Source organism: Balaenoptera ricei, chromosome 11 (assembly GCF_028023285.1).
Source record: "Balaenoptera ricei isolate mBalRic1 chromosome 11, mBalRic1.hap2, whole genome shotgun sequence".
Lineage (NCBI taxonomy): Eukaryota > Metazoa > Chordata > Mammalia > Artiodactyla > Balaenopteridae > Balaenoptera > Balaenoptera ricei.
Genome location: NC_082649.1, coordinates 92,312,191 through 92,339,512, shown reverse-complemented (window position 1 = coordinate 92,339,512; position 27,322 = coordinate 92,312,191). Strand labels below are relative to the sequence as shown.

Genomic DNA, 27,322 nt, shown 5'->3' with positions numbered 1-27,322 from the left:
GACTTCAATTAAAGCAGGAAAACTGATGAAGGCTCAGGAATTTTTTATTGCAAACAATGATGATCCTGCTGTGCAAATCAAAGATATACATCATGCAGAATGTCATACGTGTGCTCACACATATTTGACAGGAAACATACTCCCCAATCAACGTTTGGTTCATCTGTTTTTCTCGAAATTAGCATATAGTGACAAATGCAACTTGAATTTTGTTAAACACAACATCATTATGTATTATGATAAGTTTTGTTTTTGTCCTTTTAAAAAGCCTTGCCACTCGCCACAACTTTAGGTTGATATTTTAGTAAAATGGCATATTCTTGCCAACAATTAATCCAGTTAACTGGTTTTCTTATTCATTCATTTTATGAAGTACCAAACTAAGAATAAAAATAAAGTTCTAGAAGAAAGTTTACTCACAGAGAAAGATCTTCACCAAGTCTGGGGCAGTATTATCCAATTTTTAAAAATACATGCAACGTGTATGTGAACATGAAAAGTTAGTAGCTATAGGTGGTGAGAATATGAACGCCTTTTATTCTCCTTTTTTCAGCTTATCTCAATTTTTCCATTATTTTCCTACAATGAGCATGTATTACCCGTGTAATAGAAAAATTCTAAGAAAATTTATTTACAAAGAGAAAAATATTATAAATAGAGGCTCTGATATTTATCTGAATTCATGATCCTTTGTTGTCTTTTTATGATAGTGTATCCCTGAGGTTTATGACAAATACATGCAAAATATTCAACTAAAAAACATTTTAACCTAAAACATTCAGACAAAAAAAAAAATTTCAGTGAAGACTATTTTCCCATTGTTATATCATTGTTCTTTATTTTAACTATGAAGACAGAAGTCAATTTTTAACCTAACTAAATATCTAAATCTCTGAACCAGAAATTGAATGGTTTGACACTTAATAATAATAACTATAATAATATCACAATGAAGAGCTACGGTTTATTAACCACAAACTATGTGCCAAGCACTATGTGCCAAGCACTATGTGTATAATGTGTAAATATAATTTCATTTTCTCTTTCTATAAGTGAAGGTGGCACAGCTGGGATTTATTTCCAGGTTTCTTTGTCTCAGAATCTATGTGCTTAAAAGACAAAACAGACATCACAGCTACTGTAAAATCATCCTCTGATAGCTTTCAATTTTTGTGGTTTTGTAAAAGTGAATCACCATCTTAAGTGGCCCAATTAAGTGGGGGTAAAAAGAACAAGTCCCACCAATCCCAATTATTCTGACTTTTCCCTCCAAAAGAACTCAGTGAGGACACTGGAGTCTCTGGACAAGCATTTTTCCCTTGAAGGATAAAATGATGTATCCTGTATAGACACACCTTTCCAATAGAAGTAGTGTAGCAGATAATGTCAGTGCTTCACCCGTTTTCTTTCTCATCCCTTAGCACCCCAAGTCCTGATGTGCTTTCACCCTCAACAGTTAGTACATGCATCATTTTGCTGTCAACTACCCTTAAGCTGCTGTAGCTAACTTTTCCTTCACAAAAAAAGAGCTGAAAACAGTTAGGAATTTACATACTCCCTGGGGCAACTCTCAACCAATAACTGACTAAATGAGGCGTAAATACTCCAGCCCCCCTGCCCCTGATGGTGGAATACCTCTAGGTGTGACCTGCACTCTTTCTAGAACTCCTGTACAAGACTGAGGCAAATTTATCTTCTGTGGAGCTTTGCATGATATTATACTCTGCCTGGCTACTCTTTTTTCCCAAGTGGGCTTGTCCATTCTCTGATGGGTTCTTCATAAGAACTCTTCTAAAAAGTCACTTTAAAAAAAATATCCTTTCAAGATCTACTTCTTGGAAAACCAGTTTATTAGAACACCCAATATGCTCTAATCATGTTCCACTTTGATTACAATACCAGCTGTAAGTACTTCTCAATATGGTACTTCTATATAGCCACTAGACACATAAAAATGATATTCTGTGGAAATGAACATTAATGGCATATAAGACCAAAAACTGAGCAGTAGAATCCTTGTGAAAAACCATGAGTGTGGAATATATTTTCAGAACAATGCTCTATAGGGTCAAAATTACACTAGAAGGCAAGAAATGTGAAAGAGACATGAGGCTGAAGAGAGACATAAGTTTCTCACTTAAAGAACATCCTCTAGATCTTGTTTTTCTTACCTCAGTTATGTTTGGAGTGATACATCTTCTCTCATAAACCACTCAACTCAATTGAGAAGCTTATAAGATTCAATGAACTGGCTTCTAACATAACTTTCAATTTTGAAGAAGGGTATAAGAATTAGACCTCTGTATTCTCAATCTGCAGTGGATATGTGTTGGTTTTTGTGTGTGCATTTTGATTTTCCTTAGAAAACCCAATGCTTACTATCTTTAGTCCATCTGATTTGAATTGGGAGGACTGTACCTCTGGCTGCAGGACCGAGCACAAGATTCAGATCTTGCCATTAGAAGCTAGTGTACCGTGGCCACCATGGTTGGTTAACTCTGGGAACTAAGACAACCCAATCAGAGACAACTAGACTCAGTTCTGGGACTGCTTTTGGAGGAGCTATTAAAGAGAGGATCTTTTGTCACTAGGGTTTCCTCAGACAGTGGGATATAGCTTGGTGCTTCTAGGCAACACTTCCACCACATGGAGAAAGTGTCTTTGAAAGTCAAAGCTAACACAAAAGAAGGAAACTTGGAATTCTTTACAGGTCTAGATTGTCACGCTTGATGCCAAAAAATTTTTTTTAAAAATCTCCTTGAACATTTCCATTAGTCAATACAGTCTCTTTTTGTCTTATGCCTGTTTGAGTAATTTTCCTGCTGCTCTCGTCCAAAAAAAGACTTTACAAATAGTGTCTGAATGCCTGGGTTCAAATCCTAGCTATGTTATTTTCTATCTGTGTGATCGAATTGTATGATATGGTAGATTCCTTCAGGATATTATATTTTATACTCTAGATATTTTGGAATCCTCAGAGCAATTAAACTATCAAAAAATAGTCACTCAAACATTTAAACTTTTTAATCAAAAGCCTTATCAAGTGTGTTTTGTGGCTATATTTCATGTTAACAAAATGTCTAATGGGAGAAAAATCAAGCAGTTTTATATGATTTCACAGTTACTAATTAAACGTTGAGATTTTGTTTTCAGATTTGTTATGTCAGTACAAAATATGAATGTCATGAGCCTCTTGATTACCACTGGTAACGTGAGATATAGGGTCAGGGAGAATAAATGTAAAACATGTGCATTTTAATGAAAAGTTCCCATTTAGTCTGGGCACTTTTTATGAAGACACTAAATGAATTGCTTTAGATTTTGCACCGTCTCTCTTTTCTGAAGACATCCCAAATGGACAGTGGGTAGAAAGAACTAAAATCAACAAAAGATGAAATTTTTTTAGTAGTGAGCTTTAGTTTTAAATGCAAGTTAATTTTTCCAAGAGATACCATTCTGTATAAATGATAATACTAATACTAGTGCTAATATTAATAACAAAGCTATTATAATAGAATACTATTTATACAGTACAGAGCAGAGTGCAGTTTTTACACTTACCAGCTATATGTTATTGCACATTTATAACATAAATATTCTCATTTATAGGATAGGGCTTAACACTAGTATGTAAGTCACAGGATTAGAGTGAAGATTAAATGATATAATACATTTCATGTGTTTAACACACTGTCTAAAACACATTAAACAATGTATTTTTTGTGTTAATGACAAGTTAAAAAATAATTTAAGATTATTATGTTACTGTTATCATTTCAAAAGCCAGATTCCTAGCTTATATTTATCTGTTTTCTATTCTCCTTTAAGAACTCCATATGACTAGGCATTTGACATAAATTGATTTATGAATCATAAATAAACTAAAATCAGATCTCCATACTGTGAACGAAATGGGTACACAAGCATGCACATATGTCTCTAGAAGTAAATTTCCTGCTTCTTCCTGTTTAATACACTGGCTGGTAAGGAGATAATGCCTCTGATCATAGTGGTCATGTTCATTTCCTCATCATGAGAGCAGGGATGTCTCAGGTGAGATATAACATGCTTTGCTGTAAAATACTTTTTTTTTCCAGCCTGGCTTATCATCTAGGGCCATTATGGTAGAGAGGAAAGGAATTAGACAACATTCTCCAAAGAGAAAAAAAATGCGTTGTAAGAAAGCTGAACGTTTATTTATGAATATTAATAACCATTAATTGAGTGCTTACTTTATACCAGGATTGTGACAGATGGTGTCCATATGTCGAGTTAAATACTCAGCTGGAAGTTGTTAACAATCCTAATTACCTTTTTGGAATGGTACTCACGTTTAGACAGGTAATTTCTGCTAAATTATTACCTGCCAATTCTCTTCCACTTAGAGTTCCAGTACAGGCTAATTTACTGTGATCCACCCTCCAATTCTCTGAGTTGCCACCCATTCAGTTATTAGCACTAGTAGACTCCTTCTCCTTCTGTGGCTTTAGCATTCTATTTAGGCTCTACCTAGTTTGTCCACGATGATGATATTAGTGATGTAATATTCTCTGGCAGTTCATTTTAATTTAAAATAAGTGATCTATTTAAAGTGCAAAGTTAATATATTAATATATGAAGAATGCCATGCAGCAAGGGAGATCTTTGAAGGGTCTTCAGAATGGAGATTATTATTAAATCTCTTGAAACTCTGTCATTTAAAGGTTAAGTTAAAATACATGGTGCCATCATCATCCTAACTACAGGTATCAGCCATTTCTGGCAACATTTCCCTTTCAGCTCCAGTTCCTCCCCACTTTTTTTTTTTTTTTTTAATCTTCACAAATACGGTGTCAAAATCCAGCTTGGATACAAATCTCAATAAAGAAAATCAATTTGAAGCAACTCTCTCATCCAAAGTTTCCTCAGACCATAGATGAGGCATTCATGAACCGTGTATTTCAAAAAACTTTGCAAAAGCCTTTTCTTATTTTGTTTCTATATTTTCCTGAAATGTGAGTCCTCACAGTTCTAAAATACTACTAGATCATAAAAGCAAAGTTTCTTTCTTCCTCCTTCCCTCCCTCCTGCTTTCTCTTTCCCTCTTTTTGTCTCTTTCTTTCTCTCCCCCCTTTCTCCCTCCCTTCCTTCCTTCCTCCCTCCCTCCCTCCCCACCTCCCTCCCTTCCTTCCTTCCTTCCTTCCTTCCTTCCTTCCTTCCTTTCCTTCTCTCTCTCTCTCTCTTTCTTTCTTTCTTGCCCTTCCCTCTGGTATTGTGCTTCTTAAATAAGCATTGCCATAAATAAGGACTTTCACTCCTTACTCTCTTGTCATTATGCTTTTACAGAGTGAGCATCCCATTAATTTTATCTGGAGGCAGAGAATACATTTGTTAACCCTCTGGCCTAGTTCAACCTGAACTGGAAGTTAAATTAAAGCTCTTCACACTCTTGTACAAACTCTGCTTCAATTCTATACTTTTAGCCCATAAATAGAATTTTCATTACTAGTGCTATTTGAGAAAGCTTATATTTCTTCCCTGGATTTCTTAAATCTCATTATCCACAGCTTAAATCCATGCCATACCAAGTTTTTAACTAGAAACTGGTACAGAGAACCTGTTTCCTAAGATGCTTATATTTGGGATTATTCTTAACTTGAACCGCATTTCAGAAAATCCCGCCAGTGGCCATTTTTAATCGAAGAGAGGGAAGCAGAATAACAAAACCAGCAAGGAGTGCCTTTGTTAAATTTTCAGACTGTTCAGCTAGCTGCTTTCATTTCCTCAACTTGAAATATTCATACAAAGAGCTTGGAATATGAGATTGTCCTATGGGGATACAATATGGATAAATTCATGAGTTCTGTAGAAAAGCAATCTTACTGTTATGGAAAAAGGAAAATCTTTTTTTTTTTTTCTGAGTGATCTAAACGTAGTCATGATCCTGTTCTACTGGTCAGTGTGTATACCAGGTTTCCCTTGGGGGAAAAATGTTATCATGTGCACGTATTTATCTGGTATTTGACACTTGACACTACAGTTGCTGCAGCCAATTGAAAAGCCACAGACGGTTTGGACGTAATAGCAGTGGTAGCAGAATAGTACTTGCATGTAGAGTAAAAGGACACAGGTGAGTTTTGTGTAAATGAGTGCAAATTACCTAACATCTCTGAGCCTCAGCTTTCTCTTTATAGCTAGAGGTAACAATGGGTACGTAAAAGTCTTCTTGAAAGGATAAAATGAGGATATACTACGAGAATACATTCTGAAATATAAAGTTTGAACCAATAATAAAGCTTACTAAGTTGCCTTATTACCATGATCATCACATAGGGACAGGAAGGTTCTATCATCCAAAGAGTCCCTAAGACTTTATTGCTATTTTCTACTCCACAATGTGAGTAATCATTTGCACATGAAACATAAAACTGGAGCCCATAATTTCAAGGTGTGGTAGAGCTGAAAATGATACTGCACTTAGCAGTTAATTGACAGCTTCTCCATAATGTTTTATTTTTATTTATTTATTTATTTTTAAAAGGGTTATGCTGAGTTTGTGAATTTGAGAATTTCTTTAATTTATTTATTTTTGGCTGTGTTGGGTTTTCGTTTCTGTGTAAGGGCTTTCTCTAGTTTGTGACAAGCGAGGGCCACTCTTCATCGCGGTGCGCGGGCCTCTCACTGTCGCGGCCTCTCTTGTTGGGAGCACAGGCTCCAGACGCGCGGGCTCAGTAGTTGTGGCTCACGGGCTTAGTTGCTCTGCAGCATGTAGGATCCTCCCAGACCAGGGCTCGAACCCGTGTCCCCTGTATTGGCAGGCAGATTCTCAACCACTGCGCCACCAGGGAAGCCCCTCCATAATGTTTTATTAATACATAATATTAACCCTAAATAAATACTTCACCAATCATATGAGTGCTATGTTACACTACAGCAGAGAAAATGATAATTTGGTTGAGGTAGGTTCTCGAGGCACATGTTCCTTCAGAATTATGTTCAGAATTATAACTCCTTAAGAATTATAGGGCTTGACCTTAGCTCTGCTCATAATCATAAACTTAAATATAAAGGAGACATTGTATATGGTTTTTTATATTTAATCATTCTATTATTAATATATCTAACATTTATTGAGCACAGTATGTGCCAGGCACTGTGCTAAGTGCTTCATTGAAACCATATAATAATACCATGAGACACAGTACTATTGCTATTAACATTTTGTAGATGAGGAGATTGGGACTAGAATAGGTTGAGTAACATGCCCAGTATCACACAGTAAGCTTTAAAAGAAAAGTTTTGAGCTAAAGTCTGTCTTTCCATACTGACTGAGCTCTAAACCACCATGTTTTTCTGCTCCTGTGTGAGCTAACCAGCTACAACATGAGAATCACCTTTTTAGTCTGTATAATGTGTGCTTAGAAATATATTCTTCACCTAATGAACTAACATGTTTTATAATCAGTGGGTAGAGTTCCTTTTGTCCAAGGGCCAGAAGATGAAATCATAGAGTTTTTTTTTTTAACATATTGAGATGCCTCCAAATTCCAGTAAAGGTTCTAGAGATGGGTTCCAAGGTCAGCTGGAAAAAAGGAAGTAACTTCTTTTCCTTCAGCTCAGTTCCAACTTGGATTTGAAATCTTTCTCTCCTGCAATTGCCAGTTACTTAAAAAGTAAGAACTGTAGGTCTCCTGAGAAAGGTGGTGATAGACTGGAATGGAAAGGATGAACAGTCACTTGCAGAAAGTATATATATTCTTCTTGGATGATTTTTAGAACCTTTAAATTAATTTAGTTTTGGAAACAGCAGTGTAAAAATCCAATTTTGGTTTTTGAAATAGAAAAAAAATGAAAGGAATGTTCGACATTGGATTCAGCATGTGTGTAAGATCAAAAGAGACCCAACTTGTAACCTAGGGTCCTGGTCTTTGAAAGTGGACCCTCTGCAGTGGTTCTTCAGGAGAATTTGGCAACACATATCAGAAACCTTAGCTTTTATATTCCTGTTATCCAAAAATTCTAATTTTTAAAAAATATATTGAGGAAGTTCACATGGAGATGGGCAAAATATAGCCACAAGAATATGCATTACATCATTATTCATGACAACAAAAAATGAAAACCAAACGAAAGGAAACTAAATGTCCACCAGTAGGAGACTGGCTGAAAACATACATCTGAATACCCCACTGTCATTACAATTGAGGGTACAGAAAACTGTTTAATGACCCAGAGATACATTCATAGTGTACATTTAAAAAAACAATTTTAAAAGCATTTTACAGAAGAATATGCTGAAACAATTTGAGCAGCAAAATAAAGCAATATTGGATTATGACCCAAAGTATGAAATAAATATCTACTAATCAATACTCATATAAATAAAGGATTGGATAAATTAATAAATGGGAAGGGAGACCTGAAAAATCTCCCATGAGGAAGAATTCCAAATAAATTAACATAGATTAGAGGAGGTGAAGCCTGACTCCCTACTCATTAGGTGTGGACAGCACATATTAACCTCCTTTCAAAGACTCAAATGTAAAGAGAGAAAAATGAGTACGTTTATGGTGGAGAACCCTGACAAAACTGCTTCCGCCAGGTGATGAAGGGCAGCATCGGTAGCCATAGATCATTGTGAGCGAGAGTAACCTTAATATGATGTGCGAAAATGGCACCTTACCTTTGTAGTCTTCTCACCCAAGACCCATAACCTCAGACTAATTATAAGAAAAATAGTAGACAAATTCAAATAGAGGGCCATCCTACAGTAAAACTGACCACCACTCCTCAAAACTGTCAGGGTCATCAAAAACAAGAAAAGTCTGAGACACTGTTACAGCCAAGAAGAGCCTAGGGAGACAAGAAAACTCAGTGTGGTACGTTGGATGGAATCTTGGAATAAAAAAAAGGGCATCAGGTAAAAACCAAGGAAATTTGAGTAAATTATGGACTTCAGTTAATTAAAATGTATTCATGTTGGTTCATTAATTGTAACAAATGTACCATCTTAGTGTAAGATGTTAATAATAGGGGAAACTGTGTGTGGCATTATAGGGGATTTCACTATACCATCTGCTCAACTTTTGTGTTCTAAAACTGTTATTTCAAAAGTATTAATTTTGAAAAAAAAAAAAGTATTGATGAAATGGGAGAAAAAGAAGCAAGAATCTTCTATTTCTAAGAGATACGAAGGGCCCCTTCAATAACAGTCTAACATTAGTTCTACCAAAGGAATTGAGAGTGACTGCCTCCAATCTCAATTTAACAAGGAGTAACCTGGGGAAAAGATAATCGGGAAAGCTCCCAGAATGACTATCCTTGAATCTTCCTTCACTGAAAGTTTGTAAGGAAAGAGCAGATCCCAGGAAAAATGTATGATCACATATTGTTACACCAATCCTATTTTCAGTAGCCTGCAAACTCCCTGGGGCCTTTATATCATATTTCCGCAGGGCCTAGCCTAGCATCTGCTGCCAGGAGAATTCCTTCTGACTAAGTGAAGGAATAAAGGAATTAATTATTGAATGAGGTATTTAATGCATATTTGCTAAGTTAATAGATACTGGAGCTTAATTTGCCAAATGAATAAATGAGGGAATGTCAATAATCCTTACAAAGATTAAACACATTATTTAGAAATGGTAAATCCATTGTTCTGAGCAAGTCCTTGAGGATTGTGTTAGCACAGAAATAGAATGCAGAAACCCCTTCTCTCCCTCCTGTGTATTCCTTTTTACTTCCTCAGCCAAAGCAGCACTGACAATGACCACAATTAATAAAATTGTTGTAATTTATTGATTGCCTATTATAAGCCAGGGACTCTGGTAGGGAAGTTTAATAGTATTTCCAGTCCTTACATCAATCCTATTCTCTCTATTGTCTATCTATCTATCTATCCATCTATCTATCTATCTAGTTTTTACGTTTGTTTTACAGATAAGAAAACTGATCATAGCGACCCAGCTATTGACAGGGGATCTGAGAATTTAAACCCTGATCTCTTTGAATTCAAAGTCTATACTCTTTCCAGAACACAATGTTGCCTTGAAATGTTAGTAAATCTGCTGATAAATCTTTCAGCTCCAGGGTGAGTGTGTGTGTGACTGTGTTTTTGTTGAGGGGTTACTATCTTTCAATTTCTCAAAGATTGGCTTGAACATTTGTCATTTCTCAGATTTGCATGGACATTACCATACTATTTTATGCCAAGCAATATAAGATCATGATAAAAAAGCAAAGCAGTTAGTGAGAACCTAATGAGTAAGCTTCAGTATACATTGTGGGGCAAAAGGGAGAAGGTATGTTAGGAAAATAGTCTGCTCTCTATCCATTCAACTCAATGAGGAAAATTAAAAAGCTAAACTGCTTATTAGGCATTCAAATGGGACAATTTTAAGATATCTCTCTGACTTTTTTTTTAAACCAAGTGTTAAAAGTCTGAAAAATTTGAATGTACCTAGTTTGATTTTAAAATACTACTGTCATCCTGAGTGTCTTGAGCAACCTTTCTGTGGTATGATCTGCAATGATGTCCATATGTGTAACAAGAAAAGCAAAATCAAATAGCTGCTCTGTCATCTGAAAGTTCTGGAATAGATCAAAACATCTTGGTGAGACTTCAGATTTATTGCTTGACATTAATAGCCAAGCTGAGTATCTTTTTCTTCATAAATTAGAAAAAATAAATAAGATATACATGTATACATAAATATAGTCCTCTGTGTGAAGGCTCCAGAACACCTAGGAACATTTAGTGCAGTGACTAATTTTATTTACATTCCAGGGCATTGACAGCAAAGTTACTAAATTAAGATTCACACACAAAAAAGAAAAGAAAAGAAAAGTAAATATGTTTGGTTGTTTACAAGAGTGGTAGGAGAGTTATGAGGGATATCAGTTTAACTTCTTTACTAAGAGCAAAGGCCTATATTTTCTTGAGAGGAGACACACAGATCTATAAGTCAATCATACTACATTTGCATAGCACCTATCCAAGGAGTTCCTCGGGTATTTCACATACAATTAATTTGCAGCTTAGATAATTAAGAGTCTGCCATGTTAAACAAATGAGACAAAGCTGAGAGTTGAAAGCTGTGATCATGTCAGCTCTGAAACTCCAACATAGAAAGTGATCATGTCAGCTCTGAAACTCCAACATAGAAAGTGAGTTACATGTCCCCGAAGTCATAGTAATTAAAGTTCAAGCAGGTATCTGAAGTTTTGTCTTAATTATTCTATACTCACATTAGCCTGTGGTGGTTTGAGATGGTTAAGGTCTATGAGTAAACACTCTAGCCAGCCTTCTATAGACTTCACTCTCTATACTCCCTGCCTGCATGATTGCAGCAGACTGCTAGGTTGATTGGCATGTTTTCTGTGCTCTCCCTAATCATCTACCCCAGATTTTTATAAATGGTAGATATTACCATCATCACATACAAACCAGTGGGGTGTATGCTCCACAATGGCCCTGATTGATTTTTAGAAACACTTTTTTCTTCTCATTCAAAAGCAACTTGAATTTTGAAAAGGTTATCTTTTGAATTATTAAAAAAATTTAATGTATAAAATTGAACTTACTTTTTTGCTGAATTATTAGTAATTACAGAGAATCTAAATGGAGAATACATCCATAATTTCATTCCCCAAATAACATTTTTTTACCATTTTGCTGAAATGTTTCAAGCCTTTTCTAAGGAAAACATTTACAGAACTGAGGGCTAACTACATCTGCACATGGGGAATTAATTCATATATTAAAAGGATAATTTGATGTAAATATCAAACGGCTATGAGCATGATTTTTGAAGTCAGAATCAGTGATATTTAGATTTGAATCCCAGATTTACAACTTATTTTTATCAAGTCATTTCATTTCTCTAAACTTCACCTCATTTACCTTCACAATTAGCCTTAAAGAATACCTGGGTTTTAGATATGTTGGATTAACTGGAACTAGATTTACCCTGCTGGGAACAATTAGAAAACTGGACAAATATAATGGGAAACAAACCTGATTCCAGAGATGTAACAATGGGTAGCACAAAACTGTGATCCCTAAAGGAGGGGGAAATGTATGAAGTAAGCCGTTGGTATCCCTGATTTTCGACCTACAGGCACTTTCCAGAACACGGAATAAGGAAGCAAACATAAATAGGACAAGACTGCATCCCTGAGTTGAGGAGACACAGGTGACTGAAGTGGCTGGGATTGCAAAGCAAAGTATCAGAGAGGATGAGACTAGAAAAAGAAAGTGCTCCAAAAATCTTAAGAGTGTCACATGAGGCTGGGCAAAGAACAAATTTTAGAGCTCAAACAGGGCTAGAAGATGTTAGAGTTCCCCCAAGCCCGAGAAGAGAGACTTAGCAAACATTTAGAGCATTCAATTGGGAGATGCATCTTAGTAGTAAACAAGCCTTAGACTAACATCTACTCTGTATCTACCCAAGGAAGCTTAATAGTAAGCTATAGAAAGATGAGATTCATCATAACTTAACTTCTATCAATAAAATCCAATACTTGAAATAAATATACCACAGTGTAGCATTCAATAACATAACATTTATCATGTCTCTAATTCAATCTAAATTACTAAACTAAAAAGCATAAAAAATAGGAATCATGATAAGAAGAAAAAACAGTCAACAGAAACAGATCCATAAATTACAGAGATTATAGAATTAGCTAACAAGGACATTCATACCATCAATAGGGCTCCTGAATAATAGCTGGGGGTTATAGGTAAAGAAACTGCAAACCTCAGCCTTTAATTAAGAAAGAGTCTCTAGGGAAACCCAAAGACAACAGGAAAAACAAAAACAAAAACAATGGAGGAAATTTTAGCCTCTGACACCACAACTACAGCAAACAGTAAACACAGCCTAACTCCTTACCAAATAAACATAAAAATTTACACCAAAATCTAGTGTAAAATCACTTCTTTTTACCTGTTACATCATATCTAGGTTTCAGCAACAACAAAAAATGTATAAAAGGCCCATTGACAAGTACAAATGCAGAGACAAAGCAAGCATTGGAACCAGACTCAAATATGGCAAATATTTTTAAAGTATCAGACTGGGAATTTAAAATTTCTAAGATTAATATGCTAAGGGCTCTAATGGAAAAAGCAGACAACATGCAAGAACAGATGATTAATGTAGCAGAAAAAAAGGAAATTCTAAGAAAGGGTCTGGGGGATGGTGGTGTGATGAAGTGGGAGACTGGGACTGACATATATACACTAATATGTATAAAATGGATAACTAGTAAGAACCTGCTGTATAAAAAAATAAATAAAATTCTAAAATTCAAAAAAGAAAAAAGAAATGATAGACATAAAAACACTGTAAAACAAGTGAGAATGCCTTTGATAGGCTCACCAGTGGGCTGAATGTGATGAAGGAAAGAGTAAGTGAACTAGAAGAAATATCAATAGAAACTTCCCAAACTAAAATATGAAGAGAGAAAAAAAAAGAAACAAACAAACAACAACAACAAAAGAATGGAATATCCAAGAACTGGGGGCAATTACAAACGGTGCAACAGATTTCTAATGGGAATACCAGAAGGAGAACAAAGAGAGAAATGAACAGAATAAATATTTGAAATAACAATGACTGGAAATCTTCCAGAATTAATGACAGCCACCAAACCATAGACCCTGAATCTCAGAGAACAACAAGCAAGATAAATTCCAAAATAATCTACCCATTTAAGAGAAAGAATATTCCCAGGGATAAAGGGAATTATTTCCTAATTACTTAGGAAATAGTTCCACAAATATTTAATGAAAACTAGTCAGTATTTCAGGAACTGTCATAGGTCCTAAAAATAAAAAACTAAATAAGATGTGGCATTGACCTGTGTTATTTTTTCTTTTTTTGTTCCTCTTTCCTATTCACCTATCCACCTACTGATTTCCTTACTCCCTCCCTCCCTACTTTCCCTCCTTTCTCTTATTAACTAAAATATATAAACCTTAGTTTCATGACTGTATAGTTTATAGCATAAATAGTAGTCAGTAAGCAAAAGTGTTTAGAAACATTGTTAATAAGAAAAATAACTCTGATTCTATTCCTCACTGAACCAATTAGCTTGTTTCAGTTTGGGGTTTATCCAACTTATTACAGAGAAGTGCAGTACCTCAGAAAGTGAATAAGTAGATTTAAAAGGATTTATACAAAGCAATCCCAACATTTGGAAAAAAAAAAAAAAATAACAAAACCAAGTGCTGAACAGCAATATTTTTATAAAGAGCTGTCAGAGAACATGATTTATAATTATCATTCAATAGTTTGTAAAATACTTGTCAATAAACCTACAAATAGAGATTTATAATTTAAAAAATGGTTTGATTTTGTTCTTTTCAGATTGTTATTTATGCCTATCATGTAATTAATTGTCTAGGGAGTACGTTGTTTTTATGTTTGTTAATGTTGCAAATTTTAAAAAGTCAGTAAAGTATTTGGTAAATATCAAATTTTATAATGGACTAGAAAGCTTCTTCAGTATGTTTGCAATGTTTCAACTACAGTGCAACTTGTTTTCTGAAAACTATTGGCGAGCAAATATAAAAACTTTTTGTTAGTAGCTAAAATTTGTACAATATTTTCCAAAGTATACAAAGCATTTTCATACACATTCTGTTCATTTGAAGAAATGAGAACTAGATCTGCACTTCAGTTACACAGAATATATATTTCTTATACATGGCATTTTAACACTATCTCTTTGACCCTGTGGATGCTTTGGACTTTGCATTTTAACCCCTAGGCATTTCAATTCCATATTAATAATTTAATAAATATAATTTCAACATTAATTTTGTCAGGGTAAAATGTTTTTAAGCATACTCCATTAAATCAATTATTTCCTTGACAATTTTCTATGAGGTGCAATTAACTAATTCTCATCATTTTCCCATTCTTCCTTAATTTTATTTCATGTGCAGTAGTTCCTTTATGTATAAACTTAACAATGAATGTATACTTTATCATTCAGGGTTTTTTTTGTACATATACATCGGATATGCCATGTTTTTACATGTATTATCCACTCTCATCTTCAAAACAAACACAGGAGACAGGTATCATTATAACATTTTTTGGATGAGAATATGGAAATTCATAAAGCTTAAGACGCGTGTTTGCTGATGGTCAGACAACTCTTTTGAGAAAGTTGGGAGTTCAATCTGCCTCCTCTGACTTGGAGAGCAGTTATCTTAACCATTTAGTCAAAAGTTTCTAAGTTCAGAACTTCAAATCAGGTGGGACTAAATTTGAATCGCCCTCTCTTTCTTATCAGAAGCATGAAATTGAACAGGTTACTTGTACAATCTGAGCCTCATTTTCCTCATATATAATAAAAATATCATGTACCCTGCATAATTATGAGGATTATGTATGTCATATAAATTCTTAGTTATAAATGATTAACAAATGAAATTTATTTACATGAGATTCTTGAGAACCAGCCTCAATCCTTTTCAGTTATTTATTATATGAGTATTTTTTAAACTACAGAAATCCATATTTCCTGATGCCAGACATGATAGAATAAACTATTAACATTATTTTCAGATACTCTCTTTCATTGGTTTTCTTTTTAAAGAAATCAACTAATTGTCAAAGTATTTTGCTGACATTTTATGTTTTTTGTATACTTTAATTTCTGAGAAAGCTTGAAAATGGTGAAAGTTCATCATGTCTTAATAGGCAGGCAAACAAATAAAAACGGACAAAGCCTCAATTTGTCACTTTTTAAAAAATAATTTAATCAATCAGTTGTTTATTGGACAAATACTATGGGACCAGTATTGTATAAAAATTAAATATGGTCTCTTAAATATATGAAAAATGGATAACCTGATAAATTTAAAGAGCTACAAGATTTCATATATAGAAAGGAACCTAAAAGATTTAGTAACCAGCATTATTTGGATTGCTCAGTATATTTACTTAATAACAAGTTGGAGACTTTTAAGGATGTTTGCCATAGTTTGGAACGTAAGTCACTGTTTCTGAATGTGAGGCCCACATTACAAATAGACTCTGGATTTGTAAGTAAGCCCTTAAATGTGGTAGTGAGAGTCAAGTCCTTTACTCTTGAAAGTATGTTCTGTAGACAAGAAGAATCACTATTACCTCGGAGCCTGTTAGATATGGAGCAATCAGACATCACCCCAGATCTACAGAATCTCAATTTAACTGTGCCCCCAGATAATTCATATGTATATCAGTGTTTTAAAACGGCAAATCTGATCTATCAGTTTGTTACTTCGTTCTGGTGTTTATGGGCGTAAAAATAAAATTTGAATATTGCCAAAAAGCAAAGAAATGTTCTCAGTATTCCATGCAAAAATGCAGATATTTGGCTGGCTTCAAAGCTTTCCAAACCTACTGCTGATAAACACTTATCTGAGTGAAATAAAATGCCTCCACTGCCAGGACAGGTTTGGCTCAATTCTAATTATCCACTATGAACAATGGCTTTTAATTAGTCTTATTTTGGACACTAGCAGTGCAGGTTTTTCATTTACAAGAGTCGCTGATTAATTAAGCATAGGAGACACTCCAGGCAATATATTTCTGGATGTAGGATGAGATGGAGTGAAGGATACCTCGAAAGTTTAGTGACCTGCTCACCGTCTTATACAAGCTCACTTATTCCTTTGCAATGTGCTGCCTAAACGGGTTTCATTGTGCTCAAACTCAAGTAAATATCGGCTCATTTGGGGAAATTGCTGCCCCAATCACTTTCAGAGTATTAGGCATGTTTATTTAAAGTCCAATCAGAAAGTTCCACTTCTGCCTAGCATTTAAAGTCTATTTGCTAATTTACCTTAGAGCAGCGTTTGAATACCAAAATACTCGTTTGTTTTAATTAAAACAACCAGGAAAAAAAAAAAAAACCAAAACCTTACTTTCCAAGGGCAAAGCATTCCAGTTTTATAGATGAATCCTTTGCAGCTTGAATAGTTTCAGGAAAATGCACTTCAATCTTTGGTTCATATTCCCCCATCACACCTGTTAAATACCAAAAGAGCTAGCAGCATTTCTAGAGAATAGAAGTTTTCTATGAAGCAAATGCTTTATTTACCAAAATCTGATTATTCTGTCGTTCAATTAACAATATTTTTCTATACTGTAATGAGTGACAGAGGGCAAGGAAACCTCATGATGCTATTTAAGGAATTAGTTTATTCCTCTCTCCCCTAAAAAAGAAATACCTAAGGTATATCAAAGTATCAGAATAGAGGCATTCCAAATTTCCCTATATCCCACAACAGCATCTTAAAAAGAATTAATATTTCCAATTAAGAACTGAATATACCCAACTTTAAAATGCTTCTGAGTTATCGAGCAAGTTTCTTCTCTAGAGATTTCTTGGATCTTTCACCCATTCACAGAACTCATGGGCCAGATCTGCTTAGGAATAAAGAAGTTTTTAGCTAACACTGTGTAATAGATCTGATACAGTACCTCAATCCAAAATATCAGTACTTTTGCAGCAAAACCTTTGAAGTAAGTAGTTGGGATAAATAAAGACATAAATATTCTTATGTCGGTTTATTAAGGTTTTACCGCTAAATGAGTTTACTGTATACTTATAAAAACTTATTTTAATAATTTAAAAATTTTCCAAAGGAATTGTGGATACGGGCTAAGATAAGACTAAGACAATAGTCTAAGGTATTGTAAATATGCTATCTACCAGAAGAGTTGGAAAAAGTAGAAATGTATCTCTAGGCTATCCTCATTAACTTGATTAATTTAATCAACAACAAACTGTTGTTTAAAATGTTTAAATTTCTTTAAAACATCTTTAAAAATGTTGAATTTCTTTTATTTTTACTTATATACCAAACATCAGAATAATACATTCCTAACATAAATGATTTATTGGTGGCCAGTACAAGTGCACAAAAAAGTGAAATTTACAAAATACATATAAAATGAAAATACCTCATTTTTAAGACCTTAATCATTCCAAACATTCAAAGAGGCTATGGTTGAGGAGGTCAAGAGTATTACTTCATTCAACTAAATTGGTAATCTTTATGTTTTCTATTTCTTTGACATCTGATACTTCTTGAGTGACTAATTTTAGAAGAGTTTTTTTTGTTTGTTTGTTTTTTAATATTATGTATGATGCTTCTGGTCATTTTTTACCATAAATGTGTTGAAAAGAATAGAGGAGATGGAAGAATGAAGGAATTAAGAAGAGAAAAAGAGGGAACTAAGAGTAGATGGGGGAAGAAAGGAAAATATGGTAGCGTTTCTATACATATTATTGGCTCATGAGCTCTTGCAATCATGAAAAGAGTACTCACTGAAGGGGAGAAATTGGACTTATGAATAAATCTAGTGGTTGCTGAATTCTGAATTAAGACCGTGAAAATATATTTGAATGGTTAGTGATTATAAAAGCTCTGTCCTAAGTACTCCCTGTAAGGAGCTAGTTCCATGATTCTTTAGCCGTCATTAACATTGTATTCCTGCTTTTCTTACGCTCCTTAGAGAGGAGAAAAACTCTATAAAGTGTTACATTTCAAGTCCAGAATCTGATCACAAAATGCATCAACAGATTTTCCATCTTTACATTTCCCACTGTGAATATGTAATTAAAGAATCAACTAGAGGATTTTTCTACTTCAATGACTTCCTTAGGTTTTCTAACTCTCTAAATCTTGTACCAGCTATGGCTTGACTAAACTACAAAACTCATCAGAGACCAATCTGAATTATGTTCCTTGGAGGAATATAATTAGTATGAATCTTGTGTTTCATTTTTCTTTGGAATGCTCATAATTAATGTTGACTTGATTTACTTTCCTTGGATCTGAATCATTTACCTGCCTTGCCAACCAGGAAAATAAATGGTGAACAAAAGATACAAATACGGAAAAGAAAGAGGCATTAAAGAGAAGCTGTGTCCTATGTCCATTGAAAATATATTAATTCAATCAATAAGTTTGGCAGCACCCACACATGTCCACACACCTGCCTACTCTCCCAAACAAACATTGTTTTTTTAAACAAAATACTTCTTAAGCAAAGAAAAGATGATCTGTTCCAACGCCAGGGAAGAAATGGCATAGTATACCCAGAATCATCTATACTATGCTATGTGGATAAATTATATAGTTTTCTATTATTTTTTGTGATTTTCATCATACTGTGAATTAAACCTCACCTCATAGATGATATGGCTCCACTGAACCACAGGGAAGCAGAAAGCTCTACAGATCTCCCCAGGCTTCAAGATCCACAGATAAAGTATATCACTAAGATAACTCATCATCTTACCATCAGTACGCTGCACTAGTGGAGTGGGTGGTCCTTGAACACTTCGCTGGGCTTCTTTGTTTGTTATGTAGCAAGTGTAGTTGCCAACATCTGATGGCTCCACTTTGGCAATGTACAAGTTTCCTGTCTCTTGTGAGACAAACCGCCTGTTGTCCTCTTGGACATATAAGGGGTTATCATTGAAAGTCCACGCATAAGATAAACCTAGAAAACAGAAAAAATAAGTATTATCCTTACTGTATTCATTCTTACCTGAAAGTTCTGTGCCCTACTTCTCCATAAGTAGAATACAATTATACCCGTTTGTCCAGTTTATGCCTGTAGTCCTGCTGTAATTGTCATATTCCCTTATAGTTAAATATATCCCAATTTGGATGATACAGTCTCCCTATCCATCACTAGCTTTGTGTAATTAAGGATGTGATGATGGGATGTCGAGGGAATAAGTGAATGAACTTATTAAGAAAAGCTATAAGATATAAAATACGAAGGACTCAAAATGCACACTGAATTTCTCCAGCAATGCTTGTGTTGAAGCACTGTTTCTCAATTTGCAGTCAGAAGGATGCCCGCATTAATCATGTTTAGGTGTACTTGCTAAAAATTTAACTTCAAGATGCAAGTCCAAGGACTCTACCACTGATCTTGGAATTCATTCATTCCATCATTCAATCATTACATAATTTCTGAACACCTAGTTTGTGACCATTTTCGGACTTAGAATACAGCAAAGCAAAACCTATGCCGTATAAAGCTTGACCAGTTAAACTAGTTACAACTAGTTTGGACAATGTCAGTGTGGGATGATATGTGCTTTGACAGAAGCATTGTAGGGAGCCCATAGAAGGAAGCTAGAATGATCTGTGGTCAGAAAAGTCTTCTGAAAAGAATTCCATGTTAGGGACTTCCCTGGCGGTCCAGTGGTTAGGACATTGCCTTCCAATGCAGGGGGTGCGGGTTCGATCCCTGGTCAGGAAGGTAAGATCCCACATGCCTTGCGGTCAAAGAACCAAAACTTAAAAGCAGAAGCAATGTTGTAACAGTTTCAATAAAGACTTTAAAAATGGTCCATTCATCTGTCGATGGATGACATAAGGAGATCAGCTCGGTGCTTTGTGTCCACCTAGCGGGGTAGGATAGGGACGGTGGGAGGGAGACGCAAGAAGGAGAAATGGGGATAAATGTATTTGTATAGCTGATTCACTTTGTTATACAGCAGAAACTAACACACCATTGTACAGCAATTATACTCCAATAAAGATGTTAAAAAAAAAATGGTGCACATTAAAAAAAATCTTTAAAAAAAAAATTTCCGTGTTCAAACCAGAAGGGTGATTCGGAGCTATCCAAGCAGCAGATGAGCAGCTAGACATTGCTCAGAGAATAAAAACTTGAAGATGAAAAAGAACATATCAGTTTTGCTGAACATCAATCAACCTGTCTCTGGAAATCTTATATATAAATATGAATATAAATATATAGAGACATATATAATTGATATAATGAACATACTATAAAATGCACAGATCCTAAGTGTTCAGTCCAATTAGTTGTAACAATCTAAACCCTATGAAACCACCAACCCAAAATAAAATATGGAACATTTCCATCTCTTCAGAAATTTTCTTATGTCCCTTCTGGTCAGTCTCTACCATTGTAACAACTACCTGATTTCTATCATCATAGATTATTTCTGCCAGTATTGGAATTTCATAAAAATGGAATCAAACAGAATGTACAGTTTTTTTTCAATTTTTATTTTATATTGGAGTATAGTTGATTAACAATGTCGTGTTAGTTTCAGGTGTGCAGCAAAGTGATTCAGTTATGCATATACATGTAGCTATTCTTTTTCAAATTCTTTTCCCATTTAGAGAGTACTGAGCAGAGCTCCCTGTGCTATACAGTAGGTCCTTGTTGGTTATCAATTTTAAATATAGTAGTGTGTACATGCCAGTCCCAAACTCCCAATGTACTGTTTTGTGTCTGGTTTCTTGAACGTATTTTAATGTTCCCCTATGTAGTTGTGACTACCAGTACTTCTTTCCTTTTTATTGCTGAGTGGGATTCCAGTCTATGAATATACCACAATGTGTTTGGCTACTTTCTTCTTGAAAAACATATGAATTATTTCCATCTCGGGACCATTGTATATTAGGTTGAAATAAACATTCTTTTCTAAGACTATCTGTGGACATTTTCATTTTTCTTCGTTAAGTTCTTAGGAGTGAGCCATAGGATAGATGCATGTTTTACTTTATAAAAAACTACAGAAGAACTTTCCAAAATTGTACCAGTTGATATCTCCATCAGCAATATATGAAAGTTAGAGTTGTTCTAAATCTTTGCAAAAATTACGTGTTGTCATTTTTTATTTTAGCCAGGTATCTTTGAGCAAAGGAAAATATTCTCATGGATTAAGGTTTTGTAAGTGTGGTGCTATATGAAGGTTAAAAATTATACGTATTGTGGAAACTAGGTAGAACTGGACTTATGTCTAGGAAAGTGGAAGAATATAACTGGTTCAAAAATGACCCCTCCCCCCTAATAAGTGGAAGGTATAGGTGCTAGGGGTGAAAAGGGGGATATACTAGTTATGGTTAAAATATCTTCACTTGTAGATGAATTTGGACATCACACACTTAGAAATCACAGCTCATAGGAGAGCACCTGAAGCAACTAGGGGCCTCTTGTCCAGACAGAAGTTGCAGGTCATATCTGTCATCTGCACTTATATTAAAACTGGTACAGAAGCGAGACATGGTAGAGACCAAAAAAAAAGGCTAATTATTTCTGGTGTGATCTAGCAGTCTTCTCCAGGTAGAAGCAGACCACCTGAAACATTCTTCACTAGTCGTACTGATTTAAAATTGTCTAAAGGATGAGGAAGCAATACAGATTGACAGCTATTCTGACCTTAAGCCTGATCCATATAGAAAAACTTTTGAGAAGGTGGGAGTGTGGGAATTTTGCCATCTTTATCATCCCTTTCACCAAGAAAAAAAAACATAAAGCATTAACAATACACTTAGAGAACCAGATTATTAAAAGAATACAAGAAAGGAGGATAGGAAGGAGAAAGAAGAAAAGAGTGGGTGTACAAAAAAACAGACTAATAGTGAGGAGGAACTAAATCAAATCAAATCATCTGTTATATATTAAATTATATATATTCTATATAATAGTATATTAAATTCTGACAACAATTCATAATGATTTCAACAAAAATAAATTCATTTATACAGCCAGAACTCTGATATCATTCTCAGGAGTGAAGAAGATATAAGGGAAATATATGACAAGGGGGAAGAACAGCAACAAAAATGCCACTAAAGCATGAAATGTGCAAATGCACAAAGTGGCATTAAACCTATAAAAGTAGTGTTCAGGAAGAAAAATATTCAAGACGCATCATTATGTGAAAAGCGTGTTGTAAATCAAGATGTTTAGTATGATCCCATTAAGAGTTATGTATCTGTGTGTGAGGACTTGTGTGTATATGTATATATGTGTGTGTTCATATAAATTATTAAATTAAGAAACCTAAGAATGTATATAGTGGTTTTCTCAGGGTAAGGAGAAGGAATGCCATAGGTTTTCACTCTCTGCATAATGTGTTTCTGCCATATTAGAGTTTTTAATTACTATTTAGTATTTGTGTAAATGGGAAAAAGAAGCAACGGGATGAAACTAGTATCAGGAAAGCTAAACACTAGAATGAAGCAGTGTTTTTACAACTTACAAGTTTTTATGACTTATAAAAAATATGATGGATAATATTTTTTATTCTTACTCTGAACCGTTAAGACTGGAGTATTATGTTTTATTCAGAGCACATTAGGAAGCTTGTTAACGTACAGATAGCTAATCCTACTCCTAGCAATTTGGTTTATTAATATCTAAGTAAAATACCATGGAATCTGTTTTCAACACCCTACAAATGTCTCGTGGTTGAACTGTAATATTATGTTCAGAGCACCCGTTATTGAGAGGGAATTAAAAATCTCAAGTATATCAAGAGAGAGATAAGCAAAACATAGCAAAGGCCAGAAGTTAGGACACCAAAGAAAGTGATAAGAACTTAGATATTGACCCTTGAGGGGGAAAATGGGGAAGAATAATTGAATTGTCTTCATAGGTCGAATTGCTGTCGAGTTCATAAAGGGCAAAATGAAGCCCTCTCCATTGATGTCCAGAAGGCAAAAGTAGGACTTGCAGCTGTTGAGGGTTACAGAATGCAGTTTGACTGTATTAAGATACAGTGAAGACCAGTCTAAACTTTAGAGCTATACCAGCAGAAGATATATGAGAGAACAAGTTTTCTATCATGAGAGGTGACCAAGCAGAGAATGGATGAGCATTGCTTGAGGTGTTGCAAAAAAGATTTATTTTTGCAGTGGATGGGAGGTTAAACCTGTGTTTGTATGAATGGTCTACTCCACCCTCAACATTCCTTCGATTTTTCTAATACTCTATGCTTTTAGATCAACTATGCATAAATACAATTTGCTTTTTATTTTTTAAAATATGCTTTGACATTCTTGTCCTGTTTCCGGGTATTGAATCTTTGCTTTCTTTTTCAAGTCCCTACTGGAGTCTTCTATCATTTCATGTGGTCTCTTGCTTCTAAGTTTCTTTACTGATGTCCTTTGCGGTCTCATTTCTGAGCCTGTTGCTTTGTCTTTACCAAAGAGATGCTCAAAGGGTTTTGTTTAAAACTGGAGAGCCATCTAGATAGCAAAATATTCTTCGGTATAAAGAGGAGGAAAAAATGTAGTTCAGATCTCCCTGTTGTCAGTGACTCCTCATCTTTTGAACCTTCTATGAAATAAAGACAAATCTTGAGCAAATTCCCAGGACTGTGTTCAGCTAGGGATCTTTCATCAATACCTCTGTGGGGAGAAAAATAAGCTCTAGCTCTCTGAAATCCAAGGTAACCCCTTTCACTTTACAGAAATTACAGATTGCCGCTAGTGCCCAAGAAATCTTTGTATTCTTTACCCTATAATCTTGGGGCCAGAGACTGTAATTTTCACCTCTCCCTTGCTGAATTCATTTTTACCTTAGCTGCTAAAACTTTTCGATCTGTTCCTACATGTGGTGTATCCTTCTTCAATTATGGAATATTTTGAAGCTGCTCAAAGAGTGGTTCAGAAATAAGGAGGATTACCTAAGGAATAATAAAAAAAAAAAAAACAACTAAGAAGCACTTTTATTTCATACCTGTTTCATCATTCCCACAATTTGTTTTGCGAGGCTAATTGGCTATTGCTAATATGCCTGTCATATATATAGGGGAGGGTACTGGAGCTAGGGGTATAAAAGTAATTTCCCAAAATCATACTGTTAACATGTAGAGAGGGGTAGAACTTGAACCTAGATCCTTCTAATGTCAAACCCTTTGTTCTTTCCCTAATACCATCTTTCTTCTTTTCTGTGTATCTACAACTGATCCTCTTTTTCTATGTCAGTATGCTCTTTCTGACTATTCTTCCTTGCCTTCTGACTTCCAAAACCCCAGCTCCCTGCATACCTGAACCTACTCACACCTAGAACAATTGTTCCTCACCACGCATTCCCTCCCCTATCAGTACTGCCTGTCCTGGATTCAATTTCCTCAGAATGTTGTAGAATAAATGATTAACCCGCTATTCTAAATTACTCCAGTGTACTTATAGCTACTATTAGCAGGGAATAGAACACATTTGCAAAACCTGTAATAAGTAATTCTTCTCCCCAAAAAGTCCTCTCTAGAGAAGAGATTTTAAAACTTCCGTGAGCATCAGAATCACCTGGAGGACTTGGTAAAACACCAGCTGCTGGGCTCCACTCTCTGAGTTTCTCATTCAGTATGTCTGGGGTGGAGCCAGAGAATTTGCATTGCTAACAAATTCCCAGGGGGTGCTGACACTGGGCAAAGTCTGCTTTGAAAATAACTGCTATTAATGGTAAATCTCAGTGTCCTCCGCGTGATCACACTAGGAAGGATTTGATAGAACGGTGGTCACCTTGTATATTTGCCTTTGGGCTGGAGAAAAGGATGTACATCAGTTCATAGATTCATGGAATGTCTGGGATGGGAGGGACCTGAGATTTCTTCCAGCCCAACCTCCTCATTTTACAGGCGAATAAGCAGAAAGGAAGATTGCAGTAGCTCTGAGACTAGAAACCAGGTGTCTTTTGTGCCCCTCTGTGAATTGTTGAAGATGTAAAGCTGCAAGCCCTTCCTGTCACTGTTATTTTTCATCCTGCCCTGCTCCCTTCTCCCCATAGTCTGACTCTTCCAATTCATCCAAACAGCCAGCCTGCAGTGGGGGCTTTTATCTATTTTGTTCCATTATCAGCCACTGCCGTGCTTAATTTGTATATTTTTTTAATGGGGAAAGAAGAAAAATACCTTGCAAATTAGAAGCTTAAAATCCTTCCCATTTGGCTTTTCTTAATTAAATGTATAATTCATGAGCCACTTAAGTTGAAACCATTGAATTTTTAAATATTTTCTCCACCGTCTATGGCATTTATCTGTTATTGATGATTGTGATGTATTTTCCCTATGATGATTCAGCAGGAACACTAGAACTGAATGATAATAGGTCCTCCCTGAACCATTGTCTGTAGTTTCTCGTTGACACCATCCTCTACAATTATTATTAGAAATGGAAGATCTGCAGTAAGCAATTGAAGACTGTCTGCTGCTCTGTCAAGCATACAACAAATCCTGTTTTCCCCAGAGCATGAATACGTTTTAACATCTTTTGCAGCCCTATATCTTGTACTGTGATATTTAAAATACAAACACAAAAGTTATATGCAAGTATACCCATTATATGGGATGTAATTTTTATTAGAGGGGAAGCATCTCATGTGAAAGAGACCAGTAAAAATAAACACTGACACTGAGAACTTCTGTTGGCTCTGTAGAAAGGATGTCAAAATTGGTAGCATGTTTCTTGAGGCAGAAAATAAATGAGTAGAAAAAAGAATTTGAAGCAGAGTGCTCAGATTTAGTGGCTAAATCCCCCCTTTGGAATATTCCAGTATGAGTGTAATTTACTGCAAACATTGTGTAGTGCTACAGGGTAAAATGTGACTGGCTCTTAGGTGGTAAATCATGGTTATGCCAGCTCAGTGGTAAAGACCTAATCCAAGAAGAATAATTCCTATTCTGGGTTGAGGTCACTGATATCGGTGCTGAGCAAGTTTATGATGCAAGCCAGAAAACTGCCCCAACACCTTTATAATCACTCCTATTTGAGCTCCCATTTGTTCCATAATTACTGCTTGACCACCTAGATTTTATTCAATACCTTTTGATTTACAGCACCTCCTGTTTGGAATCATGGAGATCGCTGCCTTTGTGGCCTACAGACAATCACTAAGTAAAGGCCCTCAGAGTTCCTATGATTCCTAGGTTCCAGTGAATTCTAGGACAGCATCTGTACTGGCAAATCCTTTCTGAAGAAGGAATTAAAACCTAGCCAGATTCTGAATAAACTTCAGGGAATCCTCCAATTCTAAGGAAGCCTGGGCAAGTCATGGGGGATAATACACAAGGATTAGACTTCCTCTTTCCTCCTCAATTTCCATCCTCCATGGGTGAGCTTAATAGAGTGAATGTAAGAGATGGGCTAAACCAGCGGTTCTCAACCAAGGGTGATTTTGCCCACCTGGGGATATTTGTCAATGTCTAGAGCCATTTTTCGTGCTCACAATTGGGAGAGGGTGTGCTACTGGCATCAAGTGGGTCAGGCCAAAAGATGCTGCTAAACATGTTAACAATGCACAAGACGAACCCTATATCACAGAATTATCTCATCCTAAATTGTCAGTAGTACTGATATTGAAAAACCCTGGGCTATTCAGATGGTAACAGGCTGTGACATGAGTTCCGTTCAATGTGCTGAAAAGTAAGGAAAACATTCTTCCTGGGAATGAATGAGATTCTGAATGTGGAGAGAATGTGTGGAGCATGGGACCTAGAAGAATAAACTCTGGGTTTTTGGTCCTACATGCAGTGGGAGAGCCATAAT

General features: G+C 35.4%; 1 protein-coding gene across 4 annotated transcripts in view; it reads right to left on the bottom strand.

Annotated features, from left to right (window-relative positions):
* Window positions 1-27,322, bottom strand: part of CNTN6 (contactin 6) — a 145,479-nt gene that overhangs the window by 75,930 nt on the left and 42,227 nt on the right. For 2 of the 4 annotated variants that reach the window (XM_059937713.1, XM_059937715.1), the window contains exon 3: window positions 19,293-19,496. The exons of 1 other annotated variant lie outside the window; for it this stretch is intronic. In XM_059937713.1, the coding sequence (XP_059793696.1) occupies window positions 19,293-19,496 (204 nt within the window). Of the gene's footprint in view, window positions 1-16,906; window positions 17,010-19,292; window positions 19,497-27,322 lie in introns of all 4 variants that reach the window. One more of the 4 variants, XM_059937712.1, reaches the window with a different exon arrangement.